This window comes from Fusarium tjaetaba, assembly GCF_013396195.1.
Source record: "Fusarium tjaetaba strain NRRL 66243 chromosome Unknown NRRL66243_c0000104, whole genome shotgun sequence".
Taxonomy (NCBI): domain Eukaryota; kingdom Fungi; phylum Ascomycota; class Sordariomycetes; order Hypocreales; family Nectriaceae; genus Fusarium; species Fusarium tjaetaba.
In genome coordinates this window covers 15,237-33,218 of record NW_023501300.1, presented here as the reverse complement: position 1 = coordinate 33,218, position 17,982 = coordinate 15,237, and the positions used below count along the sequence as shown (strand labels likewise).

At 49.0% G+C, this 17,982-nt stretch overlaps 5 protein-coding genes across 5 annotated transcripts; 4 read left to right on the top strand and 1 right to left on the bottom strand.

Moving 5' to 3' along the window:
- Positions 1 to 1,057: 1,057 nt before the first annotated feature.
- FTJAE_5432 (uncharacterized protein) lies at positions 1,058 to 7,157 on the top strand (the record flags this gene model as incomplete). The annotated part of the gene is made up of 14 exons (XM_037351939.1): positions 1,058 to 1,214; positions 1,265 to 1,466; positions 1,525 to 2,392; positions 2,442 to 2,926; positions 2,971 to 3,085; positions 3,508 to 3,566; positions 3,702 to 4,109; positions 4,162 to 4,485; positions 4,549 to 4,715; positions 4,770 to 5,160; positions 5,257 to 6,265; positions 6,324 to 6,626; positions 6,676 to 6,854; positions 7,055 to 7,157. The coding sequence occupies 14 exons, from the start codon at positions 1,058 to 1,060 to the stop codon at positions 7,155 to 7,157; spliced, it is 4,770 nt and encodes a 1,589-aa protein (XP_037207468.1).
- A 27-nt stretch (positions 7,158 to 7,184) lies between these two features.
- Positions 7,185 to 8,184, bottom strand: FTJAE_5431 (uncharacterized protein; the record flags this gene model as incomplete). Its single annotated transcript, XM_037351938.1, has 2 exons — positions 7,185 to 7,473; positions 7,529 to 8,184. 2 exons carry the CDS (start codon positions 8,182 to 8,184, stop codon positions 7,185 to 7,187), a joined length of 945 nt encoding a protein of 314 aa, XP_037207467.1.
- A 271-nt stretch (positions 8,185 to 8,455) lies between these two features.
- Positions 8,456 to 11,314, top strand: FTJAE_5430 (PNG1 with de-n-glycosylation function (n-glycanase); the record flags this gene model as incomplete). The annotated part of the gene is made up of 1 exon (XM_037351937.1): positions 8,456 to 11,314. One exon carries the CDS (start codon positions 8,456 to 8,458, stop codon positions 11,312 to 11,314), a length of 2,859 nt encoding a protein of 952 aa, XP_037207466.1.
- A 1,097-nt stretch (positions 11,315 to 12,411) lies between these two features.
- On the top strand, positions 12,412 to 13,827 carry FTJAE_5429 (uncharacterized protein; the record flags this gene model as incomplete). The annotated part of the gene is made up of 1 exon (XM_037351935.1): positions 12,412 to 13,827. The coding sequence occupies one exon, from the start codon at positions 12,412 to 12,414 to the stop codon at positions 13,825 to 13,827; it is 1,416 nt and encodes a 471-aa protein (XP_037207465.1).
- Positions 13,828 to 14,509: 682 nt separating this feature from the next.
- On the top strand, positions 14,510 to 17,915 carry FTJAE_5428 (FAD-binding protein; the record flags this gene model as incomplete). The annotated part of the gene is made up of 3 exons (XM_037351934.1): positions 14,510 to 14,991; positions 15,041 to 16,111; positions 16,463 to 17,915. The coding sequence occupies 3 exons, from the start codon at positions 14,510 to 14,512 to the stop codon at positions 17,913 to 17,915; spliced, it is 3,006 nt and encodes a 1,001-aa protein (XP_037207464.1).
- Positions 17,916 to 17,982: the final 67 nt, after the last annotated feature.

Below are 17,982 nucleotides of genomic sequence, written 5' to 3'. Positions count from 1 at the left end.
CTTGTGTAACGATGCGTTTATGGTTGGGTTATTGTCGGGTTTCGATGGATAGAATACCAAGAATGATTTATTTATTTATACGCCGAGTTCATGCCTCTCAACATGTACTGCCCAACATGAGTTATGTAAATGTCGCCTATTGTTCTAAACTTATCCATACATTTGTGATTTTGCTGTCGGCGCAGTGCTTGAATGACCTTCCAATCTCGCTGTCTATCATGTAAGTCAGTGTTCCTATTACTTGGTTGTCGTGGCCTCCATCGTTATGAAAGCCAATGAAAGACATCCATATCGTGTAGCTTGAACAAGAGGGGCTTGTGCGGACGTCATGGGCAACATACTGGTAGAGCAACTGAGAAGCCTGGCCAGGGTCAATCTGCTAAAGTTATTGCACGGACTAGGTGAAGGACACATAGATGGAATAAGGCAGATGCCAGTGGGCTTCATCCATATCTGGGGGCGCAAGTTTAGCCTTGAAACACACTAGGCGGGATAAAGAACGACCCCTAAATCGGTGGATTGCCAGCGAATTTTGGTGTAAGCGAAACCCGTCAAGGGTCGTGTATTCCCCCCCAAGGCGCACACAGTCTCAAAGTCATACCTTGCCATACTAAAACCATCAGAACGCATTGATAAAATGACAAGAGTCAGGTATGAAAACAACGGCCCTCTTGCCGATTTGTTGGTTCCACGGTTTCAGGACTCTTTCAGCAGGCAAGGATGAGGTCGTTCTACTCATTTGGCCAATCCCTACTGCCATTTTACCGCTGCGGGAGCCAGGGGCAAGAACGCCACGGCATGCAGCGCATTTCCTACCTGGTATTCTAGCTCTCAACATGAATGGCGCAAACATACAAAAAAGACGATAACGCTTTGAGAGTAGGTTGTGCTGGCCCATCTGATTGACTGCTAATGACAAACAGGATACCTAGAATATGTACTATCCGAATTGCTGCTTCATATTCACGCGCCGACCACGATGTGCCGCCGACCTGCATCGACGGAGACACACCTGAAGTGTGAGCTGAAATTCGCAAGCTAGGATATTGTGACCAACATGCAGAAAACTCGTCGCACTAGACAAGGGAGTCAGGAGATGCCTCAGCTGGCTATCTCACGACACTGGCTTTTCTTTAAAGACTTGTGGTCCCGCTCTGTCCCCTCTCCTCTTCCCCAAATGATTCTCAAATACCTCATCTACTGCCTAGTACCCAGTCACTGCGTACATGTACCTTACCTTAGCTATCGACACGTCCCCATACAGAAAACGAAGGCAATAAGCCTTACTTGCCAACCATGGCTACCATACAGGAGGCAGAGCAAATTGTGCGACGGTTGACTAGGAAGTATGGGTTTCTGAACGAACAAATGATGGACGATATCGAACAATTTAATGCCGAATATCGTCGGGAGATTGATGAGAATTGGCTGGCGATGGAAAGCGCCGTATCGCACTCCGTCAAGATGTAAGTGCCTACTAATCTGGACCAAGTTTCTGATTGCACTTACTGAACCATCCGCTAGATTGGCAAAGCAGATCTATGGCAGTGGTGCTCGGTTTGTCTTTGAACTTCTTCAGAATGCGGAGGATAACATCTTCAACAAGGCTCGTGAAGCAGAAGCGCTGCCTTTCGTCTCTTTCAAGATATATCCAGAGAAGATCATCGTCGAGTGCAACGAAGATGGCTTTACAGAGCCAGACTTACAAGCTATTTGCGCAGTTGGACAAAGCACCAAGTCAGGTTCCCACGGATATATCGGCGCCAAAGGCATTGGTTTCAAGTCCGTATTTATCGCAGCATCGAGAGTTCATATTCAGTCTGGGAATTTCTCATTCGAGTTTCGGCATAACAAGACGGACCCAGGTATTGGCATGGTCAGACCTATCTGGGTAAATCCGGTCGAAGCCATCCCCAGCCCTCTGACCCGCACGACCCTATACATCCATGACCAAGGAGACCCAGACGAACTTCAACATCTGAAGAGAATTATCTCTATGCAATTTGATGATCTACAGGAAACTTGTTTGCTCTTCCTGCGCAAGCTTGAGCAAATCAGCTTGGAGTTCTACGGTGAGAACGGTGAGCTGGAACGATCAAAGTACTTCCGCAAGCATAAGATCGACGAGTATCGCGTGTCTCTGGAGACTACATCTGGTGCTCGTGGAGATGAGACTAAGCGAAGTCAAATCTATCACATCGCAAGACTAATGGCGACCAACTTGGCCCTGAGCGACAATCGCGAGGTTCCTGATACCGAAGAGGCTAAGAATGATTCCTCCAAGGCTGAAGTCGTTCTGGCTTTCCCAATTACCGACAACTCTGAACCACTTGTCACTCAGAAGAACCAAGACCTGTTTGCATTTTTACCTCTCAGAAGATCCGATTACAAGGTTGGCTTCATCAATCATCACACCAAAACAATGACTGACTCCGATCTAGTTTTTAATCCACACCGACTTTGATACAAACGCCAATCGACAGGATATCGTCACCACATCACGCAGGAATCTCGACCTTCGGGGCTGGATTGCGTCTGCGTTCTTTCAGGCAGTTCTGCAGTTCTGCGAGCATCCTACACTCTGCTACAGCTGGCCTATGTTCCTTCCGTCCTCTTCAGATACCAGTTCCGATGCATTCTGGTCAGGCCTTAATCAGGAGATACGAAGCTTGATGAAGAAAACACCAGTTCTGAAATCCCGCAATCGAATCGACTTGCGCGCGGTAGGCGAAGTTGTCTTTCTTCCAGGCGAGGCCCAGGATGCAGAAAGGCATCCTTTGTTCGACGACCCGACTAAAGATCTTTATCTTTCGCCTAGATATTCCCAGAAGGCAGTGAACATTCTCATAGGTTACGGACTAGATGTACTCAATATCCAAACATTTCTCAACTTACTGGAAACCGATGTCCACAGTCCCAACTCCACGTACCAGGGAGAAAACACGACCAATGAATGGCACTCGGCTGTAGCACGCCTGCTTTTCAAATCGCTCAAAAATTCTACTTTTATACATCGGAGACTGAATTTGTTGCCTTTGCTCCCGCTGAGATCCGGAGCGTGGACATCGACTACATCTGGGCCAGTGTATTTCCCAAAGACGGGGGATATCGACATTCCCAAATCCTTAGACCTCAACATTATCACTGCTCATGCATCCAGTAATTCGGATAGAAGCACCTTATTCCAACACCTAGGAGCCTGCCAGGCCAAATATGAAGATGTGAGAGCATCGATCCTCAGATCGTTCGCCTCGAAGAAGGGCTTATGGTTTGATGAGATAAATGAGTATTTGAGCTTTCTTTATCACACACACCAGACCGGGAAGCACGGGCCAGAAGAATACAAGAAAGTAGAGATCGTCACTGTTGCTTGGAAGCGAGCGAGCCCGCAAGAGATAGATGTATATCTCCCTGGAACACACCATGCGTACAGTCCTGCAAGCCTTTTGGCCGTCGGAGACGCCTCAACGGGATTATCCGTGAATTTCTTACACTCGAGACATATAGAGAGCCCCCCAGAAAAGCCGAGCTTATTCCACCCAAGCTGGGAGTCTGCGATTCTATCGGTATGCGTGAGCGTTTGAGACTCATGTCACGAGATAAACGCAGTTTATCAGATGTGTTTCTGTATATATTTGAGCACCGGCCAGAGAAATTCTTGGGGTTATTTGAGTATCTCTCTGGTTACACGAAAAATCAAGTTTGGTGACAAATCGGGCTCTCCGATCGAAGATTGAGGATCTACCTGCTCAGAAACTTTGCGGCGTTGACTATTCACTTAAGTTGAAGGAAGCTTGGCTTCCTATCAAATTTTTGAGATACCCTGTCGACCGCTACATGGAACACCCTAAGCAATTTCCCTTTCTCAAACTCGAGGAATCGGACACAACCGAACTGGTTGTGTCAAAATGGCATTTCCTGAGTGAGTACTTCTCAGTCAGTAAAGACGATAACATGGATTTCCTACTTCAAATACTTCGTTACATTCAGCAATCATGCCCCGAACGTCCTTCCGACAGTCAAACACAAAAGGTGTTTGACTTGTATATCGCCATATACGCCAGACTTACAGTTACTAGTGATGGGCCAGACGCGAGACGCAAGATTACGTCAGTATCATTTTTATGTGCAAATGCGAACTTATAGTTAATATGTCATCAGGCAATTTTTCGACGAAGGAGGTGTCCTCGACCCTAATCGGAATGATCCTATGTGGACGAGATCTCCGCTCTGTTTATGGACTGCACCGCCAGATATGGTCATGTTTCACTCTCTCAGGGCTTCCTATAAGGAAAGGATGGATAACGAGAAATTTGTGAACATCGAGAACCTATTCAAGCGAACACTTCAAATTCAGGATGCGTCGTTGGATCACCTGGTGATCGAGCTGGCCAAACTCCGGGAGGAAGGTTGTGAGGAAATACCTCGCATGCGGACAATCTATGATTACTTGTATAAGGCAAAAATACCTTTGCCACATTTGAAGTACGTGGGCAACTAGTTTCAGGAGGAAGGGCCGTTTCCTACACGAGGCTAACATGAGAACAGAGCTGCATTTGAGGCATCCCCCCTCATCTATTGTCAGACGCGACATGGCGAGTCTGGCTGGTACAAGACCTCAGATTGTCTGTGGTCTAGTGAGACAGTTATCCGTGGTAAAGCCATCCTGGATGAATGTTGGGAAGCTTATGAGAACTTCTTTGTTGGCAAACTAGGTGTGAAGCTGCTCACCTTGCAGATGGTCTATGATGAACTGCGACAATCATCAGGGACCAATACGGAAGAGACCAAAGTAGCTGTTCTGTCACTCAATGGTCTCCTACAAACAGAAACGACACGACTGGATCCGGAGCCGATCAGACAAGCCAAAGTCTTTCCGGTCAGATACCCAACTGGCACTATCGTTTTGTGCTCTGTGAGCGTTGACTTTGCCATTGGAGATCGGGACAAATTGAAGACAATGTTTCGTGACAAGATTGCTCTTTTGGACTTTGAGATGGATGAAGTCCGTCGCCTCAGACCGTTGATCGAATGGCTGGGACTCCAATATCGATACTTGTCTAACTCTGTTGAAGAAAGTACTTTCATCTGCAGTGATTCGGAGCGTCCGATTTCTACACCCAACCGAGACCTCAAACGCAAGGCTTACCACATTGTTCGGTATGTACTGAAAGGGGGTGCATTTCCTTCTACTATTTATTGGTTTGGAGATACTAATAACGGCTTATCCTGTAGTGTCGCTTCTACTTTCAATAGCCCTCGATTTGAGGACAACCCGCTTGGTCTCTATGAGCAACTTCGCACAATGAGAGTCGTGGAGGTTGAAAGAATTTCGTCTGTGTTGAAAATATTCCAAAACAAGCAGTCATTTGAGATTCCAGTAGCAACCGCCAACGAGCACATCGAAGATTCGACAGGAAACCTCACGATTTATGTCCCAAAAGAGCGAAGAGCGCAAGAGCTCTGCTTCGGTTCGGTCCTTCCTAGGAAATTCGCGGCATGGCTAATGCACCCGTCGAAGAGCCTCACCGATGGACCTATCGAAACGGACATAGTTAAAGTCTTGACTGCAGTCTTTGCAAGTGAAAGATTCGTCCTTGATGATGTCCTCGACGACCAGGGAATATTAACAGTATCTTTCGACAAGCAGGATGAAGAAGACAGCAGTGACGAGGCAGAGGAGCATCAGGTAGAAGATCAGGAGGAAGAAGGCCAAGAACAACGACTATCAGATAGCCGCCTCGAAACCCATGATACCTCTACAGAACAACTGACACCCGATCATTCTTCTATAAATTCTGGCACGCCGCCATATGCTGGATCCTCTGGAATTTCGCCAGAGGGAAGCCCTCCTGGAACAGTCGTCGAGACCATCTCCCAGCGAAGTCAGATGTCATATCAGCCTTATTCAGGAAGGGTACATCGCGCTTCCCAATCAGATTTGTTTCCTAGCTCACCACAGCCATTACACCACCCAACCGACCAAGCTCCTTCAAGCACGCTTTCGGCTATGACCTCACTGCCTGAACAGCAATCTTTCGAAGACGCGAGATATCGCTCAATCCTAGACAGGGTTGTTGAAAAAGCCCGGAATGCGGCATTTCCGTCCAGAGGGTCATTTGACATGACCGATATGCGGAATGCTTTACCTGGGGGTGATACGGACGCTTACCAGAGTTTTGATGGGCTGGATGTCATGGGCCAATTTCGGTCAACCAATCAGCTAGAGCGCGACAAGAAGGTTGGGGCTGCAGGCGAGCTATATGTGAGCAACCTTACCTGTACATGGTAGGCTTTTGAGGCTAACTGATGTCTTCGAATAGGTATTCGAGCTTCTCTCATGTCTTAACTTGCCAAATTGGAACCGCACGAATTGGCAAAGTACCATCAGATCATACGTGACCATTCACCCAGACTACACGAATCTACAGGCTTGGAGAGGGAGGGAAACCGCCGATCTGGTCTACGTCGACGCTGAAGGACACTTGACAAACACGCTGATCGGTTGTGGCTATCTTGGTCACGATGAGTGGCATGAGGCGCGGCCTAAATATTACATAGAAGTCAAGACAACGACTGGGCCACGTAGTACCGCGTTCTACATGAGTGGCAAGCAATACCAGCTGGTAAGCGTTGGGAGGATAATTGTTCTGATAATCGGCTGACTTTATGCAGATGCAGCAAATTCACCATACCGAAGACCGCTCAGAGATCTATATTGTCTTCCGCGTGTTCCAGCTTGATAGCGACGGGATTGGTCTGTGTGTTTATACCGACCCAGAGAAACTCAGGCAAGATGGGCGTCTGCTCTTCAAAGGACAGGCATGGTCTATCACCCCAGGACCCAACATGGGGTAGGTCAAACGCCATTCAGTTTGTCGAGATAAGATATAAATCTGTACCGAATAACGTTGCCATATTCCTTCGCCTTTCCGTTATTCCAACATATACGTCTCCGTAGAGCTTGTGCCTCTTGACTCGTGGACAGTAGGATCTATCCCCGACTTTCATGTTGAACCATCGAGACCTTTGAAGGATGCATACACTTGTAAAGCACCTTCAATACTTTGCACCAAGCCAAAGAATATCGTCAACACAAGAACGAGGACGGCTACCCAGAATGTGTACCTGTTGACGAGGCCGGTATTAGCGGATGAACTGTCAGTGTACGTTGGAAAGATCCGCTACCATTGGACGCCATTTCGCCTATCATGCCACCATTGCGATAACGATTTTGGCTGTGCTTCGTCAAAGACCTGCTTCAACACGACAAGACGATCATTCCAATATCTAAACTTTTCGGTTTGTCGATGGTCCGTTTTTAGTTGTCCACACTGGATGGCTCGTTTGTCAAGCTCCGCGTCGGACAATTTGGAGAACCACTTCCTCGTTTCCACGTCTGAGGATGGAAAGAGGAGTGCTAATGTCTGCAACGTCTCATCTGCGAGACCTTTTGGTAGTAGTGAGTCGGCGCTGTCACGATAAGTCAGTGAGCTCAGACAGTAAGTGGTCTTGAAGAATTGTGAACCTTTGTTGTTGGACGTAAAGGAACGAAGCATGATGGAAGATGTGCACACGTCGATCGTCATCTGTCAGTCGGAGGTGGTCTACCAAATTATCAGTCCAAACGATATCCAGCCCTGCGATGCGGCACAGGTTGCGCGCAGTGAATATCTTCTCCATCTTGATATTCTCCTTGGCCAGATGGGAAGCTCCAGGATCAAAGTAGGCTGACACAAAGCTCTCCAGGGACCCGTGACTCCAACGGAGATGGCTCCGACCAGAGAAGCCGTACGTGAAACTGCAGAAGCTCATCATCATTAGCAGACTCGCGGCCAGATCTATCGAGTTGTCGAGCATCTCGTCTTCGTTGTCGTGAGGCGCTGTGAGTTTCTCTCGCAGCTCCTCCTTGATTTCATGGCGCAACATGCCGCGCTTGAGTTTGCGAATGCAGTCGACCACATCGCGGTGCGATCGCAGAGCCACGTATCGCCCTCCGTTGTGCAGAGCCCTGGCGCATTCTTTGTTGTAGTATGTCCAAAAGGATCGCAGGTCAAAGTCCACGCTGTTGAGGCGTTGATCCTGGTGCTGGGAGGCCCAGTATTCGCTGGCTATGGTTGCTTTGGTGAGTTGCTGCAGTGGGAGATCCAGCAGGCTCGAATCGAGCTCCGTCTTGTTTGCCATGATCGCGATTTCAGTCGCCTTCTAATTTATTTAGCTTACACGAAATATAAGGCTCTAAGACGCTGATGGAGGATAAGGCGGATGAGGCAGCCAGTCTTGTTTGGGTGCATGAGACTGCATCTGTCATTGGCGGATGCTCCGCCTCATCAGCAAGACGATCCTCTGCACACAGCCCCCAATCCCCCTCATCAATGTCGAGAGGCAGCTTTTTCATGACTTGAAAATCCATACTTCTCATGAATTGAGAAAATACCATAAAATAAGTTGAGCCATGCCACTGGAAATCGTGACGTCTCCACTGCGATCCTGGGAGAACGGCATCGCCATACTTAGTGGCAAGTCCGCAACTAAACCTCTCGTATGGCCTGAACCAGAGCTATCTATCGGCCGCTACATAGGCAAGGTCGGCAAGGAGCTATGTTGGGTGGCCAAAGGCCCAGCGAGAGACGCATTCGCGGCGCTGGCTCCAAAGATTAAAGCCTACCTCGAGAGGTCAGTCGAACCAGTATCGAGCTGGGTTACATGGTCTATCTATATGTTTGGTAAGTCGGAGAACAGTGCCAGCCCAGCCATCCTGTTTTGCTGCGAAGTCGTTGCGCATCGCAAACAGGTGAGAAATGCAATCAAAGACAGCGGCATTCTCAATGAGTTCCCTGGTGTTAAGACGGCACACATGGCTCGACCGCCCGACTTCAATCAGCTCGTTCAGTTGGCAGACGAGTCATATGACTATCGACCTGTCCTTGCGTCTCTTGAGAGTAACCCATGCGGGATGCCGTTGTTCGTTGAAGCAAGCATAGGTGAAGAGACTTATTACAAACAAGCCACCGTCGGTGGCATCATCCAGCTGTCGGACAAATTCTACTACACCACAGCAGGTCATGTGCTCAGCCGCGACACGGCCCCGGGCTACACAGAGGGCCAAGTCAGCGACGACGAATTTGAGATTGACGACGACGATGATGAGGTGGAATCGTCAGCCTGTGAGAAAAATTGGTTGGCACAGGCCCACGACGTCGCCATGAGCCCGCCATACCCAAGCTCGGCTGAGAGCAGGATGCTCCAGCTACCATTCTCACCGAACGTGCAAGATATGCAAGCAACACAGGAGGGGTCGAAATGCAAGAACCGTCGTGTTGTCGAGAAAGGGCCTTCACTGAACACTTTCCTGCCTCCACAAAGTCTAGGACATGTCTATCTGTCCTCCCTCGACGAACCACCGTCTGGTCTTGACTACGCCCTGATCGAGGTGACCAGGCCCATTCACTGCACCGCGAACAAGATCGCCGTTTCCTCATCTTCTGTAAATGTCGAATCCGAGATCCAGCACGTCGTCACAGACGGCCCCAAGGACGTCAAGATCTTGGGCTCCACGTCGAGAGGAACACTTACAGGAGTCATGTCAGGTACTCCCCTGTACGCCCGACTCCCCGGCAGCAGTCTGTACCAGGAGGGATACAACGTCCTCTTGGACTCGCGGTTAGAGGCTGGGGACTGTGGCTCCTGGATCATTGACGCCGAGTCTGGGGACTTGTATGGACACATTGTGGCTGGGTCACCGGATTCAGGTGCTGCAATTGTGATACCGTTTTCTCGTGTATTCGATGACATAGAAGCGCGAGTGAAGCATTCCCCTCATCTGCCTCTCACTGGAGCCACATCGCTATACAACTTTGATAAAAAACTAGACCATGTTACGCATCTGCAACACGCAAAGTCCGTCACGGCATCCTCTTCTGAAACGCCATCGGGGAACGACCAAGACTGGATCCGAGACTTGGGAAGTCGATTTGAGAGCCAGTGGCGGATCAAACTATTGGATGAACTGAAGCTATCACGGACTGGCCGTCGCCAAGCTACTATTGAACAAGCAGTTTCATCTACCGAGGATGAATCAACTCCGCCCTATAGTCTGCCTACTGAGGGAGAGTCATCTCCGCAGTACACTGCAACTGGCAATGGAAAAGCATTACTACCACCATCCCAAAACCGGAGACCAGCGCGGACACCATTGTTCCCCCAGCCTCCAAATGTAAACGACCAGAGGTCCAAAAGGTTCCGTAACCTTCTGATGACCCTCTCCCTGACCCCAGCGAAGTACGAGAACCCAGGGTTACTTGACGAGGCTCTGGCCAGCATCCCGCTGAAGAGACTGTACAGCGAAGCTGAAGAAGAGAGCATGATATTCCAGGCCCAGGCAGAATCATATGGAGATGGACGGCAGCCAGAGTGGGGTTACAGCGACTGCATCATCCGTGCAATGCTGCAATGGTTCAAACACTCTTTTTTCAGTTGGGTCAACAATCCACCATGTCCGACATGTTCATCCCCAACGCTTGCTCAAGGGCTCACTGCGCCGAGCTCGGAAGAGTCAGCTTGCAGTGCCTCGCGTGTCGAGCTCTACAGATGTTCAAGGAGAGACTGCCTAGCATACGTGCGATTCCCCCGATACTTAGATGTATGGAAGCTACTCCAGACCAGACGAGGGCGAGTCGGTGAGTGGGTGAGCTGCTTCACGATGCTGTGCCGGGCCATGGGCGCCAGGGCGCGGTGGGTGTGGAACAGCGAAGACCACCTTTGGACAGAGGTGTACTCGGAGTACAGGAAGAGATGGGTTCATGTTGATCCATGCGAGGGCGTTTTCGATGGCCCAAAATTATACAGCGAAGGTAAGTCATCGCACTCGAGATTCTCACAAGCATTGCCCGCCCCAAGACACAGCACTGACGTTTCGAACTTAGGCTGGGGAAAGAAAATGGCATATGTCATAGCCTTCTCTACCGACGGAGCTACGGATGTCACGCGACGGTATGTTCGCAAGCTGGAGCACGCAGCGGAGCGAGATCGTTGTCCAGAAGCCGTGCTGCTGTACGTCATGAATGAGATAAAAAGCCTGCGCCGCGAAAATATGAGTGAGGAGGAAAAGATTCGACTTGAGGAGGAGGACAGATGCGAGCAGCGGGAACTCAATGACTATGTTGTTTCAAGCATCACCGCCGACTTCATGGCCACGGGATGGGCTAATGCTGAGGGTTCGTCACGATTGCTCAAGTCAACGGGAGAGGAGTTGAAGCACAGTCCGAAGCAGGGGAGTGGAGGAGTGGAAGAGGGACCTTTGGTTATCCCTTAGGTCGACAAATACTCAAGTACTATCTTATACCGAAATACTTTGCCTATATATGCTGAGTCTTCGATAGATGCCAAGAATGGTTTATTGATACCCAACTTTCTATGACCCTAAAGTTGTGATGCCTAACACGAGTTATATAAATGTTTCCTCTTATAGTAAATTTATCTAGCTATTTGTGATATAGAAAAGAGGTAAAAAGCTTTGTTAACGCGCAGTAAGATAAGGAGGACACAAGGAATCAGGCTCCAGCCGTCGTGCACTCGCTGGGGCTTTTGATGAAGAACTAATTCTCGAACTATTAGTAAGGAATATAATCTTCTAAATAAAAGAGAGTCTTAATAAGCTATGTGACTTATTTATTATCGTGATCAAATGCGGAGGTGTTGCTTCTCACTGCATAGCAGCCTTTGTGCATTCTTGAACCCTGGTCCATGTTGTAACATGGTACAGCCCTCAGGGGGCAAGAAAACACCAAACCTTGATATAAGGTGTCAAAATAAACGAAGCAAAAAGTGCCCTAAACTTAGGCTAAATTTACCTAAATATTTTTATTACTTAGGGTTGAGGTCCTAAGTTTTCTTTCCTCCCCTAGACAGCATGAATACAGCCAAAGACATGGTACCTAACGTTAGTATGAAAACAGTTTAACGCCATCTGATGAATCGTCCCTTAAACCAGCCGCTATATCCGTAAATCGAGATCAAACTAATTATCAGCGCGTAACAGGCTTACCCATGACGACGAGATACCAAGACATCGGGATAAACGGCACAGAAGCATACGAAAGATTTCCACAATAAAAAACATCGCAAACAAGAACAAGTTGAGAAAACACGAAAATAGAAAAAGAAACGCAGCTATTTCCTTGTTATTTCTCCGATTTAGTGGAGCTCCCTCTCGTTCCTGAACCTGTCCCCGTTCGCGTGCGTCTTGAAACCCCGGATTTCTACGTCACCTACGTCATATCGTGCTACAAGTTGGACAAGGGTGTAGCTCTCAGCCGGGAATAAACAAAAAGCAGCTCCCGTCTCACCATCAGCTTCTGTACCTTATATCATTTCTTATATACTTTAGTTGGTTAAAGAGAAGGCATCAAAATGGTGGGAAAACGTCAGTGGAATAATGAAGGCCCTCGCCATCGCGGCCGTCACGTCGGCGATGAATCAAACCACGATGACCACCCTCGCGATCTCGAAACAGGTCGATACTCATACTACGACCCCAACCAGAAATCCCGTCCCAAGCCCCGAATAATGCAATTCCAAGACGCAGCGCGCACAGCTCTCGAGGACGCACGCCGCGGTGAGATCAAGCGCGCACTGCTCCACGGCATCGACCGTCAAGGCCTAGAAAAGTACAGAAAGTCAGAAGAGGAGCTCAAAGCGATGAAGAATAAAAAACTCCGTGCTTTTTACGAGCAGCAGAATGAGCGGCTTAATGATTGGCTCGAGGTAGATGCTGTGGTTATGGCGATTGCGGATGATGTGCTTGAGAGCATGAATCCTGATCCGGATCATGATGGCGACCAGGAGAGATGTGGAGGGATTCAGCGTGTGGAGGGTAGGATTGGAGAGTTGTTGCCTGAGGAGGAGAAGGAGAAGAGGAGAAAAGCTGCGAGGAAGGCGAATTTGGCTATCAATATTAATGTGATGGCTAATATTCTTCTTTTGGCGGGAAAGGCTTTTGCTGTGTTCACGACGGGATCGCTATCGCTCGTTGCGTCGCTTGTGGATTCAGCGCTGGATCTACTATGCACACTCATCGTGTGGTCGACGAGTAGACTTGTGCTCTGGCGGCTGCAGGCGATGCAGCGACGCTTTCCAGTTGGAAAAAGACGTTTGGAACCATTGGGTATTCTCGTGTTTTCGATCATCATGGTCATTTCGTTTCTGCAGATTCTGCAAGAGTCCTTCTCCCGGTTGCTGAAACACTCTGAGGCGGAGATTCTGAGCTGGGCTGCTATTGCGTCTCTGCTCGCGACGATTATCCTCAAGGGAGCGATTGGGCTGGGATGTCGACCTATCAAGTCAAGTCAGGTACAAGCTCTTGTGCAAGATTGCAAAACAGATGTCATCTTCAACACGCTCTCACTTCTCTTTCCACTGATCGGATACCGCGCAAACATATGGTGGCTCGACCCCGTCGGCGCTGGCCTTTTGTCTCTGTTCATCATCTACGACTGGGGCCATACATGTTTCGAGAACGTGGTGCGCCTCTCGGGCGAAGCAGCAGACGACCACACGCTCAAGAAACTTATTTATCTCGCCTATCGCTTCGCACCTGTGGTAGCAGGTTTCAAGAACGTAACGGCGTATCATGCGGGAGATGGAGTATGGGTTGAGTTTGACGTGTTGCTGGATGAGAAGACGCCGTTGAATCGATCGCATGATATCGCGGAGACGTTGCAGTATTGTGCAGAGGGGTTGGGGGTTGTGGATAGGGCGTTTGTGACGACGGATTATGCGGCGAGTGGACCTTTGGGGCATGCGCTTGATTCGGAGTGGAATCATTAGGAGGTGAAAGGAAGAAGATGGGAGAGAAGGGGGGGTTGTATGATATAGGTGTAGATATGGTGTTGGAGCTTGGCTTACGGCATAGATTGCGAATGGGCTTGGTTGTGGACTTGGCGGGTGATATTGGTTGAGATGTCCTCACATGTATGGTGGGATAGGATGATGAGCATCGGCATAAGCGATTTGAACGATACATCGATGAGTACATAGAAGCAATAGACATACTCGTGATCAAACCCTTTCAGACTCAGTATAAAAAGATGAGAATGTCCAGGTCCCTCACTCTGGCAATTGATGCCAGGTCTGCCATGGCGCCAAGTCGTGTAAGCATTCTTCAGTCTTGAACTTCGTGAGCCCCTCAATATGGCTTTATTATTGGCGTCTACATGAATCATCATGAGTATCGTATTAAGGTCTGGGGTTGTCATGATGAGCTAGTGGACCCTGACTTAAACCATGGACCTTGATGTCCTCATGATGCAATGTCCATCAGGGTAGTTCACAACACCACGAATTACTGAAGATATACACAATATGGCTCTAGAATCGCCCATAAGGGTTCTCAATTCTCACGATATACTCCATGAGGGCTCACGACCGAGGGCTGGACCTGTCACCATATAAACCAGCATCTTCCCCAGACCCCTGACCACCTTGAACTTACACCTCAACCACCATCACAATGTCTTCAATCCAAGTAGAAGAAGAAATCTACGACGTCCTCGTCATAGGCGCCGGCCCCTGCGGTCTCGCCATCTCAGCCCGTCTCCACGAACACACCCCCGCCGCCCTCTTCACCGACGAAGAACACCGTCGCTTCCACTGGATCTCCAAGTACGGCAACAAAATGCCCCTCAAGCACGTCCGCAGTGGTAAAATCTCACCTCCCAAGCAAGCCGCAAAACCACAGTATAAAATGTTGGTTCTTGATGCAGATAGCGATACGTGGATGGGCCGTTGGAACAGGTTGTTCAAGATGTATGATATCTCGCATTTGAGAAGTCCCATGCTTTGGCATGTTGATCCGCTTGATCGGGATGCGCTGCTGGCGCATGCGTATGCTAATGATAGAGCGGATGAACTTGTTGAGATTAGGAATTGTGTGGGCAAGGAGGTTAGTAAACATGGGAGGAAGAAGAGTGGTCAGCGAGCTTGTGGTCGAAGGTAACCTCTCTCATACTCCCTCTTTGAACCATCTTACTAACGTAAGTAGACAAGAAGCTCGTGTTGACATCAACGTCAGAGAGCGCAATGACTACTACAACCCCTCAACATCTCTCTTCTGCGACCACTGCGAAAAAGTAGCAGCGCGGTACAACCTCAGCTCAAACATGATCCGCAAAGAATCCCTTCAGCATCTGGACTACGATGAAGTAAAGGGTATCTCCATCGACGGCGAGAAACTCTTCACCGTAACAACCAACAAAACTTGTCGATACGCTCGCACAGTAGTCCTGGCAGTCGGTCCAGCAAACGTTGCCAAAATCCCCCGCATCCCTTCTATGCCAGACTCAAACCTCCCTCAGACATGTCACAGCATGCACATCACCGAATTCCCAGACCCCATCGTCAAAGCTCGAATCGCTGCTAAGAAAACAACGGATATTCTTATCGTTGGAGGCGGTCTGACTTCTGCGCAGTTGACGGATCTTGCTATTCGAAAGGGCGTCACCAAGGTGTGGCATGTCATGCGTGGACCACTGCGGATTAAGCATTTTGACGTTGGACTCGAGTGGATGGGGAAGTTTAAGAATGCGAAGCAAGCGCAGTTTTACTACGCTGATTCAGACGATGAGAGGATTGAGATGATCAAGGAGGCAAGAGGTGGAGGAAGTATCACGCCTGTCTTCCACAAACGACTCAAGAAACATCTCCTCACGAAGAAACTCGAACTCTTCACTGAAACAAGTCTCACCGATGCGCAATTCGACGCTGAGAAGGGTACATGGAGTGTTCAGACCAATCCACCTACCGAGATGCCAGCCATGGACTACATGTACTTCGCAACCGGGATCCAAACAGACTTCTCCTCCCTCCCCTACCTCCAAACAATTCTATCGAAGTACCCCATCGAAGGACGCGGTGGTTTTCCCTGTATAAACAACGATTTAATGTGGAACGATGATGTCCCGCTCTTCATGATGGGAAGACTGGCTGCACTGCGTCTCGGCCCTGCGGCACCAAATCTAGGCGGTGCGCAGGTCGGTGCGGAGAGGATCGCGTGGGCTATTGAGGATAGGGTTGCGAGGGCTGGGGAAGATGAGGGGGAGGATTATAGGAAGGGGTATTTATCTGGGCATGGGAATAGGTATAGTTCTTTGGCTTGTGAGTAGATGAAGTCATGGGGGATTCATCCCTGATACTGTAAATATTATTGGTTAACGGGTGCCGAAAGGAGTACCCCTGCATATCCCCGCAGTTAGGTAGTTACCGTAATGAACTACGCCTCAATCCTTCAACACCAACGCTCATCTTATCCTCTGCATATTTATCATCACATCCCCCTTCACCCTCATCAATTCCCCAATTCATCATAAATGGCTCGCACAGGAATACAAAAAGTAAGAACAGGCTGTAAAACATGCAAGTACGCAACTCCCTCACCAAACCCATTCCACAACTTACCTCTCCTTAGAGCCCGCAAAGTGAAATGCGATGAGACGTGGCCACGCTGCAAACGCTGTCTAACAACAGGTCGCACATGCACAGGCTACATCGCTCCACCCCCAGGCTCATTCTCATGGACTTCCCTTCTACGCATCAAACCTCAGACGTTACCTATAACCAACTCAAAGGAAGTCCGCAGCTTATCATTCTTTCATCACGTGGTCGCTCCCGTGCTCTCCGGTCCATTCGATGGGTCCTTCTGGACGTATTTCGTCGTGCAAATGGCGCAGTCTGAACCAGCAGCGCGTCACGCCGTGTTAGCGATAAGTTCGCTGTTCGAAAGCTTTGAACCCGCGAAGGAGAGTGCTGCTGATGAGTTTGCGATCATGCACTATAACAAAGCTATAAGTATCCTCACGCGTGATTCAAAACCGTGTGTTGATACCGTTTTATTGGTGTGTATGATGTTTATATGCATTGAGTTCCTACGCGGGAATCGTGAAGCCGCGATTACACACGCTAGCCACGGCGTACACCTCCTCAACTCCGAAGGTCATAAATCCCGCCTCGCAAACACCTTTGCGCAAATGAGCGTATTCCCACTCTTCTTCATCGAAGTAGGCACCGACTTCCCCCTCCTCCAAGGCGACGAGGCCGCAGACCTAAAGAGCCCCGTGTTCTACACCATAAGCGAAGCACAGCACGCTTTAGAGCATCTGAGTATAAGAATCATAAAGCTTGTGCGCGATGGGAATGCGTTTAGGCTGCATGTCGTTGATGAAGAGCCGCAGGAGTGGGTTCTTGATGAACAGGCGGAGGCGAAGCAGGATCTTGAGGCGTGGGGACTTGCGTTTGAGAGATTTAGGGCTTTTGCGGATGCGAGGGAGGAGGATTTGACCGTTTTGGCGCTTATTACGAGATATAGACTTATGAAGATCTGGATTGTGAATTGTTTTGAGAGGGGGGAGATGGAGTATGATTCGATGAAGGAGGATTTTGTCACGATTGTGGAGTGTGCTCGAAAGGCAGCTGAGTACCATGAGGTTCAGCGCACGACACCCGGGAAGTTCATGTTCAACGTTGGGTTCAATCCGATGCTTCATTTCACAGTCTGGAAATGTCGGTACCTGTCTCTTCGGATTGAAGCACTATCACTCATGCGCCGGCTGTCAAGTCAGCAAGAAGCACTATGGGATGCAGCACTCATGTACAACGTGTCACGGCGGATCATCGAGGTTGAGCACGGCATTGATCTATGTGGCGATTACGATATAAACGATGCGATACTGCCGCCTGATGAGAACAGAGTAAAGGGATTTTTCTTCAGAGAGAGTCCTGAGGTAGAGTCGGTTATGTGGGATAAGAATGCCGAGACGGTGTACTTCCTCGTGGCACATCCAGAGGGCGGTGTGATATATAGAAAGGACTACGTTAGGAACAAGCACTTGGTCTTGGATAGCGGGCAGACTTTTTGGATGTAAGCGAATCTCCGTTGAATTTGGTAGGGCTAATATTATAGATCCCCGATTTTAGATAGAATAATGCATT